General features: G+C 37.4%; 1 protein-coding gene and 1 long non-coding RNA gene across 9 annotated transcripts in view; one reads left to right on the top strand and one right to left on the bottom strand.

The window, feature by feature from the left end:
* The window catches only part of SNX10 (sorting nexin 10), a 66,572-nt gene extending 50,208 nt beyond the window's left edge, over positions 1-16,364 (top strand). For all 7 annotated transcript variants that reach the window (XM_069588151.1, XM_069588154.1, XM_069588155.1 and 4 more), the window contains 5 exons: positions 1,838-1,924; positions 5,318-5,418; positions 5,982-6,080; positions 13,855-14,064; positions 14,518-16,364. In XM_069588151.1, coding sequence (XP_069444252.1) covers positions 1,838-1,924; positions 5,318-5,418; positions 5,982-6,080; positions 13,855-14,064; positions 14,518-14,599 — 579 coding nt within the window. In that variant the 3' untranslated portion in view covers positions 14,600-16,364. The remainder of the gene's footprint in view (positions 1-1,837; positions 1,925-5,317; positions 5,419-5,981; positions 6,081-13,854; positions 14,065-14,517) is intronic.
* LOC138439401 (uncharacterized) lies at positions 13,409-18,343 on the bottom strand. 2 transcript variants are annotated; one of them, XR_011256720.1, is made up of 3 exons: positions 18,130-18,343; positions 15,702-15,785; positions 13,409-14,595 (listed from the first exon to the last, which is right to left on the bottom strand). It is a non-coding gene; the product is annotated as an uncharacterized lncRNA (long non-coding RNA). The 2 variants fall into 2 exon arrangements; XR_011256721.1 differs by having other exon boundaries at positions 18,016-18,132.
* Positions 18,344-18,953: the final 610 nt, after the last annotated feature.

Below are 18,953 nucleotides of genomic sequence, written 5' to 3'. Positions count from 1 at the left end.
AGCCCTTGTCAACATTCTGTCTTGCCCTGAGTGTATGGGGACACTTTAGAGGGTTAGATGTGGTCTACCCTGGACTCTGATCTTCTCTCCTATCCTTAACCTATTTGTCCCTCTGTTTATTGATTCACTGATGATTGATTCATTCCTTCTAAGAACTATGGGTGTGTGAAAAGCACTGCGGGAAAATGAGTTAAGTACACACTCTGGTAGCAGATGGCGGTGAAATGTGTCCTGAGGGCAGGGTGCCTGGGTTCTGTTTCATTTCTGCCCCTGGGCGGAATCTGCTTTACACTGAACCAGCTACACTTTATGTAAGAGGGGCTCTTATCAACAATTGTTTTTCTAATCCTTCTTATAATTAAGAATGTGTGTTTAAGAAATAATGGCCAAAATGTTTAGAACATTGCTGTATTGTTGCCTTGTTTTTATTGTCTGTCTTCTAAATGACTTTAAAAATACATAATGAAAAGATTTCAAAATAAGTCTTTTTGGAGCATTAAGTCTTCACCTCTGTATGCGTATTGAGAACAAGCAGTTGGGTAGAAATCTCCAATGCAAGAACAAAGTATTACTTTAGAAGGTGAGACTTACAGGTAGCAAAAGCTGTTTAAGGGAATGTGGACTGTCTTTCTCCCTTTCTGTTAATTTTCTGTCTTGCACACTCTCATTTTATTATCTGCATAACAGAATGGAGGTTCTTTGTCCAGAAAACTCCATAATATTTCTTCTGCTGCTGCTCTGGAGGATTGACAGCCTGCTTCTCAGATGTGCTAAAGCAAAGCAGTAGAAATGCCTACAATTTCAGTCCTGAAGTCTTTTTTCTTCTTCAAAACAAAAGGTTAAAAATATGTAAAATGAAATTCAGTTAGCAAATTTATAATCACCAAATGTATTAATAATACTTTCAAAGATTATCATGCCAAACATAACAATTTTTTGTTGTACATGTTTTCATATTTTAAAATTAAGCTGATGTAGTGAAGAGCACTTTTTCAAAAAGTATTTTAAAATTTACCCCGTGTTTCCTGTTCTTATTATCTTTAAAAAGGAATAAAATGATCTACTCTGTATTTTTTTAACTTCTCTAACTTTTACCTATAACATGAGGTTGTTATGAAGAAGTAGTTTACCACATGGGAAAGTGTATTTTAAGAATAGAAACATATGTTAAAAGTACCCATCTTTCTGTTCATATTACTAAGTTAGTATTGCTTATTCTCAGGCATGGGGTGCGCAAAAGTGATTTTCAGCCCTCCTTGCTTGCTTTTCACACGACCTTTGTCACTCTTTCTTGTTAGTGTTCTAGCAAGTAACTTATCTGGAGAAGGACATGGCAACCCGCTCCAGTGTTCTTGCCTGGAGAATCCCAGGGACGGGGGAGCCTGGTGGGCTGCCGTCTCTGGGGTCGCACAGAGTCGGACACGACTGAAGCGACTTAGCAGTAGCAGCAGCAAGTAACTTATCAGGCAGGGCCTGTAGTTTTAATGCAGAGAAATGAAATGACCTTTTTTAAAACTTGATAAAAATGTGAACCTATTTTTCATGATTAAAAATTGAAAATCAGTTTCAGAATACTCTGTTCTTATTGTCTTCATATAACCTGTAAAACCAAATCGAGCCCAGCTCAGTTTTGCATTATTGTAAAAATTCCATTTGTGGCAATAGTGTTTTTTGGACTTCCTGTGGTGCTTGATTCATTAACTTCTTGTTTTTTTAAAGGATTACAACCACATAAGTTAAAGCGCCTTTCAGTTTTGTTCTAGTACAGTCATTTCTCTCAGCCCTTCGGAGCCCTACTTGCAGTTTGGAAACATATTTCTTTGTGATGCCCTTACAGGAATTTGTAAGTGTCTGGGTTCGAGATCCTAGGATTCAGAAGGAGGACTTCTGGCACTCTTATATCGACTATGAGATATGTATTCATGTAAGTATGCCATCAATAGTACATAGAAATCATAGTAATTTTTAGGTAGCATTCATTTGATGGGTACTACGATATAAGTGAAATTTATAAAAATGTTTCTAATTCAAAGAACTGAATTTGAATGATTGCAACTAATGCTTGTCTCTTAAATGAAGTAATATGATGGTTCCTAAAGTTGAAAAATGGACTTATTTGAATTCCTCGTTGTACCTTTGTTAATATTAATATTTTAATGTTTATTGCCTTCATGTTGAAGATGTGAAACATCTAAAATTCACAGAGTTTTTATAGCTCATTAATGGTATTTCTTTATGATCTGTTATGGCATATTTCTGCAGACTATATTACCTGATAAATCTTAAGTTCTGAGAGGATGTTGAGTTCTCTGGAAAAGAGATGTGCAGTGTTTTATATGTAGAACAGAAAAGTGGGAAATGAATATGTGCAATTATTTTTGCCTTGGTCTCAATTCTGAGTAATTAAGAGAAGTAATTAACTAGAAATGACTTATTTTATTAGGAAATAATACTGTATCATAATCTTTTGAGGAGTATTGTGTGTTGTGTGGCCTCCTATAATTATCTTGAATAAAGGTCTTTTTCTGTAAAGGGCCAGGTAGTAAAAATCTTTGGCTTTGTGGGCCGTACAGACTCTCAGGATAACTGAAAGCAGCCATAAACAATACATAAATGAATGACTGTAATTGTGTTCCAGTAAAAGTTTATTTGTGAAGACAAGTGGTGTCTGGATTTGGCCCACAGGTGTATATAGCTTATTAGCCCTTGACCATGAAGATAGTCATTTCTTCTGTCTAATTTAGTTCAGACTTCTCTTGAAAGCATAGAAATGGGCTCAGATTTTCTCAGTGACTATGTAGTATTATACAAGTGAGATAAAATTTAGCCACTTTTTACTCTTCCCATTGTTAGTAGCTAAATTATTATATTGGTCACCTCAATGCCACTGAACTTCTCTTTTTTCTCTTTTCTTCCCTTTTTCTTTCAAACTTCCTCAACTTAGAAAATAAGTAAAAACTCAGAATGCTTTTTTTTTGATGATGGTGTTGAAGGGCATTATCAGGGTATGCCTTGTATTTTGATTTTGCTTTGGTTTTACCCATAAGGTCACTCTAGATATGCATTCTGTGTGGAAAATTATAACACGAGTATATAAGACTGAGCATTTGAAAATGAAATTCTTTAGTTGCCTTCTGACTTCCTCTAAAAAATTTGTGGGTCAAATTTTGACATATTTATTGACACACTTTATAGTAGGTATGAAATTGAATTATCCTTAGGGAGTTAATGAAAGTATAGATCCTTCTTTTCTACATAAATAACTTGATGTGAGTTCAGAAATGTCCATTAAAAGCCAGAAATAATGGGTTCCACAAGTACTATTTGGTAGTGCTCCGGCATTTTTCTGTGGTAGTAGTGGTTGGCACTTCTCTGAGATTCTAATAAATTGACAATAAATACATGTTCTTGGCTTGGTAGATAGCAGAAATCAGCAACTAGATTTAGAGGAACTTAATAAATTAGTTTTCTCAGTGTAACCTGATCCTGAAGAGGCTTCCACCTGTTGTATGACTAGGAATGGGTGGGGAGCCTGGATAGTTCTAGTTAGCCTTGCTTAGACACTGCACCCATAGACCCATAGAGCTTTGCAGGTAGAGGAGCTGGTGTTTAAACCATTTAAATTAGCCTCAAGGGAAATAATACCAGACAACTCTGAAGTCGTAGCATTTACCTGGAATTTTAAACTAACAGATGGTCGAGGTGAGTAGCCCTTCATGCATTCTCTCCTGAGCTTGTCCTGCAAATGAAGGACTTATAGATAGACCTTTGTCTGGTGTGGGCACCACATGGATCTCCAGTTATTCCATCCACAGTGGTTCTGAGCAGAGAAATGAAGGGAGCTGACCTGGACTCCGTCTGTGCCCAAGGCTCAGGAGGCTCTGCAGTGGCCTGGTCCTCTCTAGGGAGAGAGCACTGAGAGGATGCCCACCCAGGCCTCACTGGGGCACAAACTCTGATGTAAACGGCCTGCCGACTGAGTCCCCAAGGGTCACATCAGAGGGAGGCCCTGGTGTGCTTTGAAATCCACACCACAATGTTATTATTGTGCTACAAACTCCATCTAGCGCGTTTTGCTGCTAAATTGTCCACAATGAGATTTAGGCCAGTAACTACTTTGTGGACAAATTTCTTAACCTCTCTGCATCCTGAGATTCTTTGAATTTTATAAAGTTCAGGAATACCAGGAACTGTGCTGTACATCTCATGGGGACGGTTAGGAATGCCTACTATCACTGACACTTCCCAGAGAAAACAGCCTTTGGTGCATATTAAGCAGGTTGATAACAGTTTTTGAAATAATATCAATCTCTGGGGCAAAAAAATTTCTCATTTGGTAGTATAAAGATTATTAAATAGAATGTTGAAATTAATAGGCAGAATAGAGATCTTCTTACAAAACCAATAGACATAAGCCAGTCTCTTGTTTTACACAAAGGAGAAACAGCCTTGGGTAAAACCCACAGGAGAAGCATCGAGGTTTTGCTTCAGGTAGGGACTCTGAGGGTGGCTTTTCCTAAATCTGCCTTAAAGTAACAGAAAGTACCAGTTACATCTAGTAACTAATGATAATATTGAGATAACATTTACCATTGCATATTGTCAGTCCTGACAATGACCCTGGGAAACAGGGATGCGCTAGCTCATCCCTATTTTCCCATCTGAGGAACTGGAGTTCAAGTCACTTTCCTTATAGCAGAGCCAGTACTGGACTTTGGGTTCTCCACATACATACTTGTCCTGTGCACTACACGCCTCTTTCACTTGATCACACTCTCTTGCACACCTAGTAGAGAAGGGGAATGCTGATCTCTTATTTAAAGGTGACTTCAGGATCCCTGGTGATTTGTGTGGTCTGTGGCGATGGCCGTATCAAGGACGTGGCCTTCTGCAATGTCACGTTGAGGACCATGAGAAGGTGTCGCTAATCCCCAAAGACTTCTCCACGGATGGATGGATGGGGTTAAATGCAATGGATAACCCTGAGCTTTTACTGATCATTTATGCTTCAGGATTTTGTCTAATATTTATGATTTGCCTCTGAAAGGAGTGCTATAGATGAGCAGGAAGCTATGTCAGGACTCAGGGAAAGGCAGGTTCATGCCTTGCCCTAGGACATCACTGCTCATTAATGTCACCCCAGCTGTCTTCATGGATGCTATGTTGGTGGGTTATATGCAAGATTTGAGTCTGGCATAAATGCAAATCTATTTTTGATTTTTAAAATCCTACTTTAAATGAATATTGGGACATATAGAGTGTTAAAGATACAAGAAAAGCACATTTTTGGCTTATGTTTTTTGTTTTCTTTAAACAGACCAATAGCATGTGTTTTACAATGAAAACATCCTGTGTGAGAAGAAGGTATAGAGAATTTGTGTGGCTGAGGCAGAGACTCCAAAGTAATGCATTACTGGTGTAAGTGATTTAAAGAGTATATTGAAAAAGACTTTATTATTATATTTAATATTTAAAAATTTGACACACCACTATATATAAAATAAGTAACAATGAATAGCACAGGGAACTATATTCAATATCTTGTAATAATTTATGGATAACAACCTGAAAAACAATGGAACACACCTGAAACTAACATAAGATTGTAAACAATATACATCAATTAAAAAATTGACATGTATTGATATATAAGAAGGATTTTGTAGGCTTTCTTCTCAATTGCAATATATAGCTTTATTTTTTTGGCTGTTGCCTCTGAATTCAAAATTTACCACTTGAATTATACTAATTTATATGAGTATTGATCATGAAAGTCCTCAAAAATGTTTAAAAATATTTTTTCTTTAAGTTAACTGATTTCTTCATATCCTTATTGTATAATATAACTATAAAATATGTGTATAATTATATAATAATTATGTGATAATTATCATGCATGATTTGCTTTCATTTTGAGGGATTTCTGTAACTAAATCACCTTGATTTGATGATTAAAAAAATTTTTTTTTCTTTCTCATAAGACAACTGCCAGAACTTCCATCTAAAAACCTATTTTTCAACATGAACAATCGCCAGCATGTAGATCAGCGTCGTCAGGGTTTGGAAGATTTCCTCAGAAAGTAAGTGTGCAGAAACTCTGGTGGCCAGATGGGACATGCGAGCACAGCATTCTGTAAGAACTGAGGGTCCTGTGGTCAAGCCGGAGAGAATGTTCCTGTTTCTAAAATGTTGATAATCTGCTTTGGAGGGATGCTCAATAATTTATTTCCTATGTTGTTAGCCATTCAGTCGTGTCTGACTCTCTGCAATCCCGTGAACTTTAGGCCACCAGTCTTCTCTGTTCAAGGGATTCTCCAGGCAAGAATACTGAAGTGGATTGCCATTCCCTTCTCTAGGGTATCTTCTCAACCTGCGGATTGAACCTGGGCAGATTGTAGGCAGAGTCTGAACCACCAGGGAAGCTAGTTTAATCCCTGCCTCCATCCTTACATGTCTTTCTTTTCTCTGTGTCTCAGATTTCCTTTCCTTTCTCTCAAAAGAACATCAATCATTGGATTTAGAGCCCACCCTAAATCCAGGATCATCTTGTCTTGAGATCCTTAATTTAATTACACCTGCTAAAACCTTATTTCCAAATAAGGTCATGATCATAGGTTACTGGGATTTAAGAAGAACATCTCTCTCAAGGAGACACAATTCAGTCCTCTACAGTAACTTTCAGGTATTGGGCAATAGAAGCCAATACTAGTCCTCCTGAGAACTATAAATCGATTTGTGCTGTGCTGTGCTCAGTCATTTCCTATATTAGAGCACCACCTTGTGGCTTACCTCACACAGTGCATATTCAGGACCAAACCTTCCAGAAAGAAAACAATGAACTAATTGAATCAGATAATAAATATATACTCCCTTAAGCTATAAAGCAGAGCCAAATTGCTTGGGAGTTTAGCTGACAAGAGTAAAATTTGCCAGGAAATAAATGTGCCTTATTAAAAGGCACTTCTTAGAAACTCTCTTTATTTACAACGTTTAGGATCGACATACCAACATCAGCTCTACAGTGGGCTGCTAACACTGTTCTGAGATCCTCTGAGTGAATAACTTGTTGCTACTCTTTGGAGGGAATGTTTATAAGGGAGTATTTATTGGTGTTTAAATAGTCTTAGTGGGTTATTGGGGCTTCCCAAGTGGTGCTAGTGATAAAGAACCTGCCTTCCAATGCAGGAGATGTAAGAGACATGGGTTTAATTCCTGTGTCAGTAAGATCTGCTGGAGAAGGGAATGGCTACCCACTCCAGTATTCTTGCCTAGAGAAGCCCATGGACAGAAAAGCCTGGTGGGTACAGTCCATGGCGTTGCAAAGAGTTGGACACAACTGATTGTCTTAGCACACATGTACACAGTGGGTTATTAGCTCTGGAACACTTGGTAATGGTTGGTACGGCAGTGAAAGTGACTTGAATTCATACTGCTATAATTCCTCTTTTTTAAATTTCTACTCTGTAATCCTGGAATATTCATCCCGTGGGACAATACACTAATCTGCACACAGACTCTGAGGCCAGACTGCCTGGGTTCAAATCCTGCTTCTGCTACCTATTAGCTGGGAATTTAGGCAAGCCTTTTACCTCCTCTGTGCTTGTGTTTGCCCACCTGTAAAATGGGGTGATAATAGTATCTACTTCATAAGGCTGTCAAGAGGATTAAATCAGTTAATGAATGTAAAGCTCTCACAACAGACTGAAATATAATGTGTGATATCCAAGTGCCAGCTACTGTTTTAATGCACTTAGACATGAAATAGCTTTGAGCTAATTTTTCTATGTTCCTATTTATAGATAAGGGAATAAGCTGAGTCCTATGACTACTAGTTACTGGCAGGGCCCAGTCTCCTGAACTCTTTTTCTACTAGCTTCAGGATCTGAAGCCATCTTGAATTTTCTACTTGGCACCTTTGAGCTAGCCTGAAATAATATACTGCCCTCTGGCTCTCTCTCTCTATGGCTCACTCATCAAAGGCTTGGGTATTAAGTATCCGCATGAATATTAATATTTATTTCTATTAGATTGGTATCATGCTTTTCCTTTGAAGGGGTCATGGAGACATACAGCAACAGCCAAGGTTATAAATTGAGGGAGGGCTGGAAAAGAAAAAGGGAGGGTAGAAACAGAGGAATAAAAATGACAAGAGAACAGAAGAATCTAACCAAGCCAAGTCCTCAGAAATCCTAACAGTGGTGTTCTGTGGCGTTTCATAGGCATGACAGAACAAAAACCTGCTCAAGTTTTTCCTGCCCTTTCCCTTTGGGGATAGCTCCAATTTTAATTGTCTATATGAGACCCAGGTGGCTGATGGCCTCTCCCTAAAGAGCTGATCCCCACAGACAAGTTTGCAGAGTGGCCTGTCACTCCAGATGCTACTGGGGAAAACTGCAGACCAGCCATCGCCAGTGAGTCCTGGACAGGGCTAGTCATATCCTGAAGTCTCCGTAAGCATCTGGGGAGCTGCCTGTTTTCTGTAGAGAAGTATCCTTATTTGACATCAAAGGACACCATGTGTCTCTTTGGTTATGTTGCTTGTTAAGCTCAAGGCATGTGTTTTTTTGACTAGGAATTACTTCATTGTTTTGAACATGACCTTTCCTTGCACAATTGGGCAGCCAAATTCATGCCGGTGTGAGAGTCAGTAGGCTGTTGAGGGGTTGTGCTTAGTTACTCTAGGTTATTCTTGCACGCTGTATGGTTTGGCAGTTTGCTGGTTGAATTTCATGCACAGGTCATAATGGAAAGTGTCCTGGGTCAGGAGCTCGAGGGATTGGGTTCCAGCTCTCCTGTGAATCTTGGCTCCTGGTTGTTTTCTGGCTCTGTAACCTCAGAAAAGTCAATCATTCCTGTGAGCCTTGGTTTGCTGGAAAGTGCAATAATGTAATACACGCATCACCGACCTCATGGATAGTTGTGTCATTCAAAGGAGGGTTGGGAAAGGACTCAGTGAGCCAATGTATGAAGTGACTGCTTTTGACCAGGCTGGGTACTGAGGATATAGGACTGCACAAGACGGACACATATCCATGTCCTTTTGAAGCTTCCATTCTAGCGGGGAGGCAACTGCTTACTTATCAGGGATGTCTTGATTCATTAAAGTTGAATCTTGATGTCATCCAGAAGTCAAATCATGGAGCAGACACCATTGTGAGTATTTGTCCCATTATGGTCTGTGAACATTAGTCTCCAAGAGATGAATTTCACATGAAAAATGAAAGCTGGTGCTTCTGTGTAGTCTGCTCCTGAAGGAAACAAGGAGTCTAATACCACACCATTGGATTCAGTCCTCATTTAAATGCTCTGAATGCTGTGGCCCCTGCTATCCTCCCCACCGTCTTTTCTGTGCCCCTCAAATCTGATACATAGTCTTGTTCTTTGTCCCATGTGTGTAGAAATAGCAACCTTGCATGTCTTTGCCTCTAGTGGACCCCTCTGTCCCCCCAGCCTAAGCCCACTTTGGGAACCTGGATGCCACGTGCAACTCAGCCATCTGTGTCCTGGCCCCACCTTGGTGTCCTCTGAGGCCCTGTGGGTTACCCGTTAAGTGAGGCTACTATTGGTACCCTGTTCCTTGTTTGTAGGGCACTTCTGGAATTTAAGAAGAAAACACCACAATATTAAAGTACGGAATATGCCTGTGTATTGTAGATTTTTAGCGTGTAGTTTTAATTATTGTTGGCTGCACCACACAGCATGTAGGATCCTAGTTCCCTGACCAGGGATTGAACCTGAACTCCCTGCAGTGGAAGCACAGAGTCCCAACCACTGGACCACCAGGAATTCCCTTTTTAGCATGTATTTTTAAGACTTGGTTTTTAAACTGGTGATGATGAAGGGGACTGAAATTAGGGGGCTCCCCAATAAATGCCCCAAATAAAACATGCTGCTTTTTGAATTCTTAAAAAACTTGGTTTTTATATAAATTTTGAAGTTATAAACCAAGAGTGTTATATATGTTCAACCTCTTTGAAACCAAAATACTGCTATTTCTGTGCATAGGTGTGTATCTATAATATAAATATGTATTTTTTCCATTTTAAGGTCATTTGTGAAGTAATACATATTTGACAACAAAGTACATAGCCAGGCAGTCTTCATAGAGAAATTAGAAAGTTGTTCCTTTGCTGAGGTACCAAATAAGAGGAATTTATACCATTTTATTGAAGACTGGCTATGTTTAGCTTTTTACGTGTTTTATCTCAATACCTATGACAATATTAGGGGTCAAGTTTCATCTCAGTTTTATAGATAAGGAAATTATAAGAAAGGCGGAGGCACTATATTAATCCCAGGAACTGGCAGCTTTATAATTAGAACTCTTAAATGCTAGCTAAAGTTGGTATGATTGTGAAATTTTTCAAATGTATTCATTTTTCCTCAGTCTTGGGTATAATCTCCCTTTGGGATTTCCTCCCTGGCTAATTTTAAATTGTAAGTCACTTTTACTAATAGTTATGAACAAAGAAGTTATAGACTAAATTATAGCTCTGTTGGTAAGTCTCCAGCTATGAAACTGGCATTCCTACTATTTTTTGTACTTTGCTATCACAAGTGGGTGCCAGCTTTTCTTCTTTACTGAATTCATCCCATTAATATAACTACACGTACCTTACAAGGTAGACTTTCATATTACAGTTCTGTATGTCTTAAAAATTTAATGAATTTATATAAAAAATTTTTTATGAAAGGGTATCATGGAAACACTACAGCTAGTTTTATACACACACAGACACACACACACACATAGACACACACACAATTTTCATAAGTCTTTATGTTCAATAGAGGGCACCACAGCACAGATCATGAATGTCTTCAATGAAGATTTGTAGGTTTTGTTTTTTTCTCATGGTAAGAGGTAAACAGGCTGAATTAATTTTTTTTTCTACATCAAACTGCTAACCTTCCACCCGCTATACAGATGTGTATATATATCATTATATTGGGTTCTGTAGACTCAGGGCATCCTTAGTTAGGGTTACATGATTTGCATAGCTATATATATTCTCAGCTGAAGCAATATAGAATACACCTAATAAACTCGTGTTGAGGAAAACCAGATTTTCAAATGTGTTTAATTCGAGCAAAAACAGGTTTTGCTTTGTTTAAAGTTATTATGGAGAAAGGAATAACTTTTGGCTCATGTTATAAATACCTTGTGCTTAAAATTCCTTTAAAATTCTAGAGGCTATTTTTTGTTCCTTTTATGAGGGCTTGAAAATTATATACGTTTATTTTTATGGAGACTTATAAAGGTGACATTTTACTGACTGTTTTACAAAGTACTCTTTAAGTTTGAAGTTGATGTCAAGTTTGGAGTTGATTTTCTGCTATTAAATTTGTTTGTGGCAAATGTGGTTTAAGTATGACTAGGGTAAAAATAGGATTTAATATTATGATGGCAGTCACAATACTCTGATATATAGTAAATCAGATATTACTTAAAATGAACTAATTATGCTTACTGAACCAGATGGGAAAACACTGAAAATTTTGTATTTTTAATTTTGGAATGAAACACTTGACTGAAAATAAAAATCATAAATACAATTAAAAATTATTTTTGCTTATTTAAAACTTATCCATGGAGTACAATGGCATAAATTTAGCTAACCAGACAGAGGAAATTCACAAAACCTAAACTGGGCAGATGTTATTGCACTCAAGACTCTGTACCGGTCTTCAGATGTTCCCAGCCACATCCTTCTCCCCTTTCAGAATTTTGAACTAGGTGTGCCAAGCTCCCTCTGGCTGTTCACTTGTGTGTCCTCCAGATGGCAGTATGAAGCAGAAAGACAAGAAGGAAATAATGAGTCTAATGTACAGTAAAATTGGAAATTGAATTATAGTTCAAGAAAAAAGACAGTAGCCTCGAGGTTCTGATCAACCTGGACTCTGATCACTTTTGTTTGCTGTACCCATGTGTTAGGTTACTAGCAAGTTAATAACAGTGTGTGACCAGTTCAAGGCTCAATAGAATTGCTTTAGACATGAAATAAAGCTAAAATGAATTTGTGTCCAATATCATTGGCATTAGTGCTCATTACTTTTGTGGTGTAATGCCTCGAAGCATCCAAAATCAATTTTAAAGATTACCCATTATTTTATAAAGAAAATAAAACACATTTCCAACAGAAACAAAGCAGTAAGTATAATCCCATGAACAGTTACTTGTAACATCATGGGCAGGAAACCACTGACAAAAGGACACAGGAAACACTCAGTTCAAACTTCACAGCGAATTCAAGTTAATATTAATGGGTCGTTGCTGTATAAATCTTCTCTTGATTTGAAGCATTTAAAACAAGAGTGGTAAACATTTATAAATGTAGAAAATAAATCTCAAAGAGTAGTAAAAAGGATTTACTACTTTACTCCTTGTACTTGGTAAATTAATCTTCATCATGTGATATGGTCATTTACTGAGGGAATTCAGGGCAGAGGACATGGAAGAGTAGAAATATTTAGCTATTTTGCTTGAGGCTTTGCCTTTTAAAAACGCACAAAGGTTTTACTTTTCATTTTAGTAGGTCAGTAAAGAAAGTTTTCTCAAAAACCATTTGTAAACCTATCTGAAGCAAAGAGGACAGCCAGATTCTGGTTTTGATACTGTGTATTGTTAGATGCTTGCCTTCTTTAAGAAATAACTGTCTTATTTGAAAGAGAAGGAAATATTCCAGTGACCTTGGTTTTTAAGTAAATTGACATGAATGATCAAAAGAGATTTACTTTTCTAATTAACTTGTTTACTTTTCTAATTAACTTGTTTTCTGCATTTAAACACGCAGAATATAAGGTAAGTTTTGTTGGTCTGAAAGACTCTATTTCTCATAGATCTCCATATGAAAAATCCTGTGTTGAACAGAATTATACTTGCGTTTCAGTGTTCCCGGTTTGTCCCCAGCATCCGGTCTTAGTGTTTTGTGTTATATCATTATTGAACTATTAACAGAGACTAAATTATCATATGTCAAAATCGTTGCTAAAAAGAGAAAACCAGTTTTTATTTAAACATAAGGGTGTTCTTTGATATGCATTTCAGAAAAGACACATTAACTGATAAAATGAATTTGAGCATGTATATCTTTGGCTACAGGGCACTTTTTCATTCTCCATGATGTACTAGCTGAAATCTGTACTCCCTTTGTAAACTTTGATCTTGGAATGTGGGAAGGCTTTTATGTACTTGTTATAGACTTATCATATTTTAATTACATACATGGTAAAACTGGCTGGGAGCAATTTTATTTAGTGACTCATTTTAAAATATGCTGAAGATTCTGGAGAAATTTCAGGTCAACCTTAACTATTCAAAAAATGCTCCCTCTCAATTGAGCCCTTGTGAACCTTTATATAAGCATCTTTGTAAAGTTTGAAAATGTAAGACATGCTGAGAAATGTATTGACTTTTTGATACAGTTTTTAATAGTTGTTGAAAGTTTTGATGTTTCATGACAGCCTAGCCAATAAAGATCACAGAACTGACATGCTGGTAGGCAGTAAATTTTTTAAAGGCAGAATAAATTTCTCTATCTAAGCAAAATATTTCCATAATTAATCCACATGGTCATAACAGATGGTTAAATTGAAGAAATGTCCTTGAAGTTATTCTTTTAACAGATGTTCTTAACTATTAGCTTCATGTTTTTACTCACCTAAATTTCCAAATAATCGAATAAAAGTTAACATATGCTTTCATCCTTTTAATAGGGAGAGTCTGTAATTGATGCCAAGTTTGCCAGAGTAGAGAAATCACTTCAGTGGCACATTTCGAATGTTTTTCTCTCTCCCATCCTCTAACTGTCCCTCCCTGTGCACTGATCGTGTCTTCTTTTTTCTTTTACATAGGGTTCTACAGAATGCACTTCTGCTTTCAGATAGCAGCCTTCACCTCTTCCTGCAAAGTCATCTGAATTCAGAAGACATCGAGGCATGTGTTTCTGGGCAGACCAAGTACTCTGTAGAAGAAGCAATTCACAAGTTTGCCTTGATGAACAGACGTTTCCCTGAAGAAGAGGAAGGAAAAAAAGAAAACGATATAGATTATGATTCAGAAAGGTATTTCCTTGCATTTTGATTTAACGTATACATATTTATATAACACATCGTACACATATGCATGTGTATAGACATATATACACTCCACTTTTTGTTGATGTAATACTAAGATAATGAAAAAATTAATTGACTGAGATTTTATTGAGCTGTGACAGCTCATCATAGTAGTCTTCACACACACCTCCACACTGAATTAATGAATGCAGTAGAAATTCAATTATCTGCATTCTGATTATGTGACTTTCATTTAGTCAGACTTGAATTATTCGCGTTTAAATTATCTAGCTAAAAAAATATCCAACTGCACTCCAAATGGCTAATTAAAAGTCCAAATTTCCTGTCTCTCTTTGTGACTGGAGATAATTAAAGTTCTCCTCTGTTACTCAGGCTTTGAGTGTGTTGTGAAAACCAATTTCCTCTTTTTATTATTTTCCCCCCTCTCTTCTTTTCCAGTTCATCCTCTGGGTTTGGACATAGTAGTGATGACAGCAGTTCGCACGGATGTAAAATGAGCACAGCTCCGCAGGAATCCTGAAAAATAATTCTAATGTTACCATTTTAGGAATAGCAAATTGTGTCCAGTCATAGAGAATAAAGCTTGCGAATAATATATTCTTACCTAAAGCTCACTGTCATATTAAGTATTTAAATTTGTAGAGATGTTGTGTTGTTTATTAGTGGTATTTTTATGTTGTCTTATTTTGGCTAAGCTTCTGTGAAAAGCTAAAAGCCTGTGAATGCAGCACTCTCCTTGATCAGCGCACGCTATTGGTAAAATGAGATCCTGCCCTCAGATGAAATGATTTATATGTTTAAACAAAATCTAGTTGGCTTTATTGCATTTTAAAAGATAGGTAAATAGGTAGCATTTCAAATCCAGATGGAGCATTTCTTCTTGTATTACTGGGGCAGTGTTAGCATAAACACAGCAGGTATGTGTATGACTGACGGCACAGACCAGAATGCCTCTCAGACAGGCAGCTGGAATTTTGTGGGTCCCTCCTCTGCACTGGAAAAACACTGAGCTTTGGAATGGTTGATTGAAATATTTTAAGAGTGTTTAACCTTTCCATTATTCTATTTCACACTTAGATGGAAAATGTATCTTATGAATAGAGACATGTTAAAATAATGTTTACATCTTTAAAAATAAAAAGCCCAGAAATAGCGCTAGTCATTTTGCTTATATTTGCAATATATAGAGGGCTTCCCTGGTGGCTTAGCGGTAACGAATCTGCAATATATAGATTCAGAAATACATTTTCATTGTCCAAAATCAGCTTTAACACATGGTTTCTGGGAACAACCATTTGTTTTCATTATCTGTGTGTAATTAGAATTAGAGGTTCATGATTTATTTTCTGACTTAATGTGCAATTTCTTAGCACTAGATAACTTTCAGTATCTGTGACGGTTGCTTGTTACTTTAAGTTAAAAGTAGGATCTTATAAAAATTAATAAAATTTGCCAGTAAATATTCCCATAATATAGAAAAGGATATGAACTTGCTAATTTCAGAATTAATTATTCATTTTTAAAAAGTCCTTTCTTTTAAGGCATCTGCCTAAGGACTGGTATAATTTAACAAAATGTCTCTTTTTATAGTGGTCAAAGATAAAATATCTTAGATAAACTACCTTGAACTTCAAATTTCAGATGAGGCAGCATTTTCTTGAGATAACTGTTCATATGTCTTCCTTGTTGAATGGTATGAAATATCTCTGAAATTAACAAGAAGATATCTTTATATAAGGGGGATAACTTGTTGCTTTAATTAAATGTTACCTCACCCTCATTTTAACTAGTTTATTAAAAGTTACTGTATTATTTTAAAAAGTCTTTGAAATACTTGTTAACTGAGAGTCAACAGAAAAAAATTAAATATAGAATATAAATGATTTCCTTAATTTTCCCTTTTTGTTTTCTATTTGGTCTAAAATGTTATTGAATTTTTTGTAAATATTTTGATTTAATGTATCTTGGATCTTATTACTTTATCATCTAAGACTCATTATTTTAATACTGGAGGAAAAAAGATTTAGCAATTTCTTTTTATCTTGCTGACATGTGAAGTTTGCTATTCAGTCATTTCAGTGTGGTCACCAGCTCCTTGGCAATATGTATTTGTATTCATGTTATGTTTTACAGTAGTTTTGAAAAGCATATATCGTGCCACCAATTGTAATGTAATTCTTAGATGATGAAACTATAGCCGTCAAAATTGATATTAAGTAATGCGTAATACTGTGGTATGTAAACTTCATGAGATCATCATTTTCACATTAAACATGAAAAAAACATGTTTGTTGGATTGCTTATTTTATACAATATATTTCTTCTGACTTAGATCTAAATTCAGTATATTTCTGAATTATCAGTAATTTTTAATGGGTAATTTTGTTAAAATTTGATTTCATATTCACTGTAGTTGTATACATTTAAGGCATAGCCTTGGTTTGGTTGTTTTGATATCTAAGTACTGGCTTCTTAAAACTGATTTCCCAGCAGCTGAGAGATTTAAATGAACTTCAGCCCCTAGTGGCTTTCTTGCTTTGTTCAAGTCTCTTATTTTTCTCTGGCATATTTTTATAAAGCTTTCTTTAGAGAAAGAAAACAATTACTTACATGACTAAATAAAATAGATGTTTACTTAAAACTATTTAAAATGTAACAAATTTAAAGAATTCTTAACCTGGATGTTTTATGATTTATATACAGCAAAACTATGTTTCTCTGGCTAATTCTGAAAGGGCACGATATTCACCTATTAAGCTAGTTTATGTGTTCTGTTTCAGAACTGAGTTTATGTATAATCTGAAAGTGTCAACAATGAAAGTCAACAACCTGTTACTTAGGGCTTCTTTTAAAGTCTCACTTGGAAGAAAGTGATTAAAGAAATTGAGTTAAAATTTCAAGTTTTAAAAATTACTAAGGAAAAACAGAAATGCTACTCTTGAATTATGTACCTTAAGATATTAAATATCTTGCAGGAGCTTTTTAACTCTGGTTCATATTTTACTAAATAATTAAATACAAACAAGTGATATGCAATAACCTTACTATAGTAAGATTAAAAAAATTATTTTATGGCTCTTAAGAATTTAAACAAATTCATTTTGCTTAGCCACAATTACCATTATATCCCAACATTAAATTGAATGCTGTTTTGAACTCAGTTTATGTTTTTTGGTGCCTTGAGGATTCATCATTATTGAGCAGCTGTGGTACAGATAAGGTTTTCAATATTTCAGCCATAAAGGAAGACCCTTTTCCATGAAAGGCTTCTAAAATTTTAAGACAAAAATAGCAAAAGCTTATTCTATTTCTAAGTAAGTTTTCTTCTTAATAATTTAAGTCACTTTGTGAATACAATGCAGCATCTTTTCAACAGAGGGACAATTTATTTCATACTATTTTCTGCTTTTGTTTGGAATAGAGACCTTTATTTTATATATATATAACATGTATATACACACATTTTCAAATACAAAAAACTGTCTGAAATTATTGTAATTAGACATTCAAAGCATAGGTACAATTTTCCTTTGCACATAAAGGTCATACGGAATTAATACATTTTAGCAGAATGGAATTCAAAAACTTTACGATGTACATAAGCAACAATTGCTTTAAATTTGAAATATTTACAAAGGATTCTGGCTTTCTTCTTTGCCATATGCAGCTCACAAACGAGTCACCATTGTTCCTTTAAGTCAAACACAATTGCTCTTCACTCTTGATGGAAACTTTTCTAGATCATTGTTAGGAACAGTGCACTGGACGCTAATTTATTTTAGCTGCGCAAACTGGTAGTTGACCCCTTTTCTCCAAAATTCCAAAGACTTCCTTTCAAAATAATAGGAAACAAGAAAAAAAAAAAGCTACAATTTTTCTGCGGAATTTAAACTCTAAAGACACTATACAGATGGTTTATGCTAAACAGGAAAATACCCTTTCTCCCCCGACGAGAAGTGTAGACGCATCCAAAACCCCACACCGCTTGTCTTTGCTGCTAGAGGCACAGCACGGGTATAACTTGTGGTTGTGTTTTTGCTTGCTTCTTACCTCCGGGCCTTCTTTATAGCTCTGCCCCCCACCCCACCGGCGGCGGCGCTCCCGCTGCGGCACCCAGGCCGCCTGTTGGCTGCGGCGCCCGGCCGGCTCGCGCACACTCCCCGCGCCGCTGCCCGCACACGCGCGCTCCCGCTGCCTCCCACCCGGGCCGCTCCGCCGGCCGCGGCGACTGGGTGGCAGGTAGCGAGCCAGCCGGCCTCAGTCCGGTAACCCATGGCAACCGTCCTGGTAACCCATAGCAACTGCTAGGCGGAAAGAAAGGGGAAAAAAAAAGAAAAAACCAACCCGGGTGGAGGGGGGCGGCGGGTGGTGAGTGGGAACAACAACCGCAAAGAGACAGGATTTACAGCTCCGACCTGCAGTGCCCCCTCCCCTGCCCACCTGGCTCGAACGTGGGCACCGCGAGGCCCCCTTCCTAATAGAATGACAGCTTGGCGGCTTGAAAAAAATAATAAAAATAATAATGCAGAGGGGCTTGAGGTGACGGGCTTGGTGCGAGAGGGAGGTTTGAATATCGATAACCCCCGGGGACTGCAGGTTCAGTCGTTTCCGGGGCCCTGCTGGTTTGGGAGCGGGCGTGGAACCGGCTGCCGCCAGTCGCTCGGGTGGGTTTCGGGCTTAGCTGGGTCAGGGTGGCCGGGCCGGAGCTGGGGAGGCGGCGGCGGCGGCGGTTCTCACTCTAGGGCTGGACTCGTCTTTGTTCTGCAGAAGCTCGCGCGGCGCTGCGCCCTCGACCCCGCCGCCGGGCCCAAGAGAGGGCGAAGACGCGCTGCCGGCTAGGGTGTGGTTGTGGCCTCTAGGGGCCCAGAAGCGCT

Source organism: Ovis canadensis, chromosome 4 (assembly GCF_042477335.2).
Source record: "Ovis canadensis isolate MfBH-ARS-UI-01 breed Bighorn chromosome 4, ARS-UI_OviCan_v2, whole genome shotgun sequence".
Lineage (NCBI taxonomy): Eukaryota > Metazoa > Chordata > Mammalia > Artiodactyla > Bovidae > Ovis > Ovis canadensis.
The sequence above is the reverse complement of the archived record's forward strand: the minus strand, read 5'-3'. Positions and strand labels throughout refer to the sequence as shown.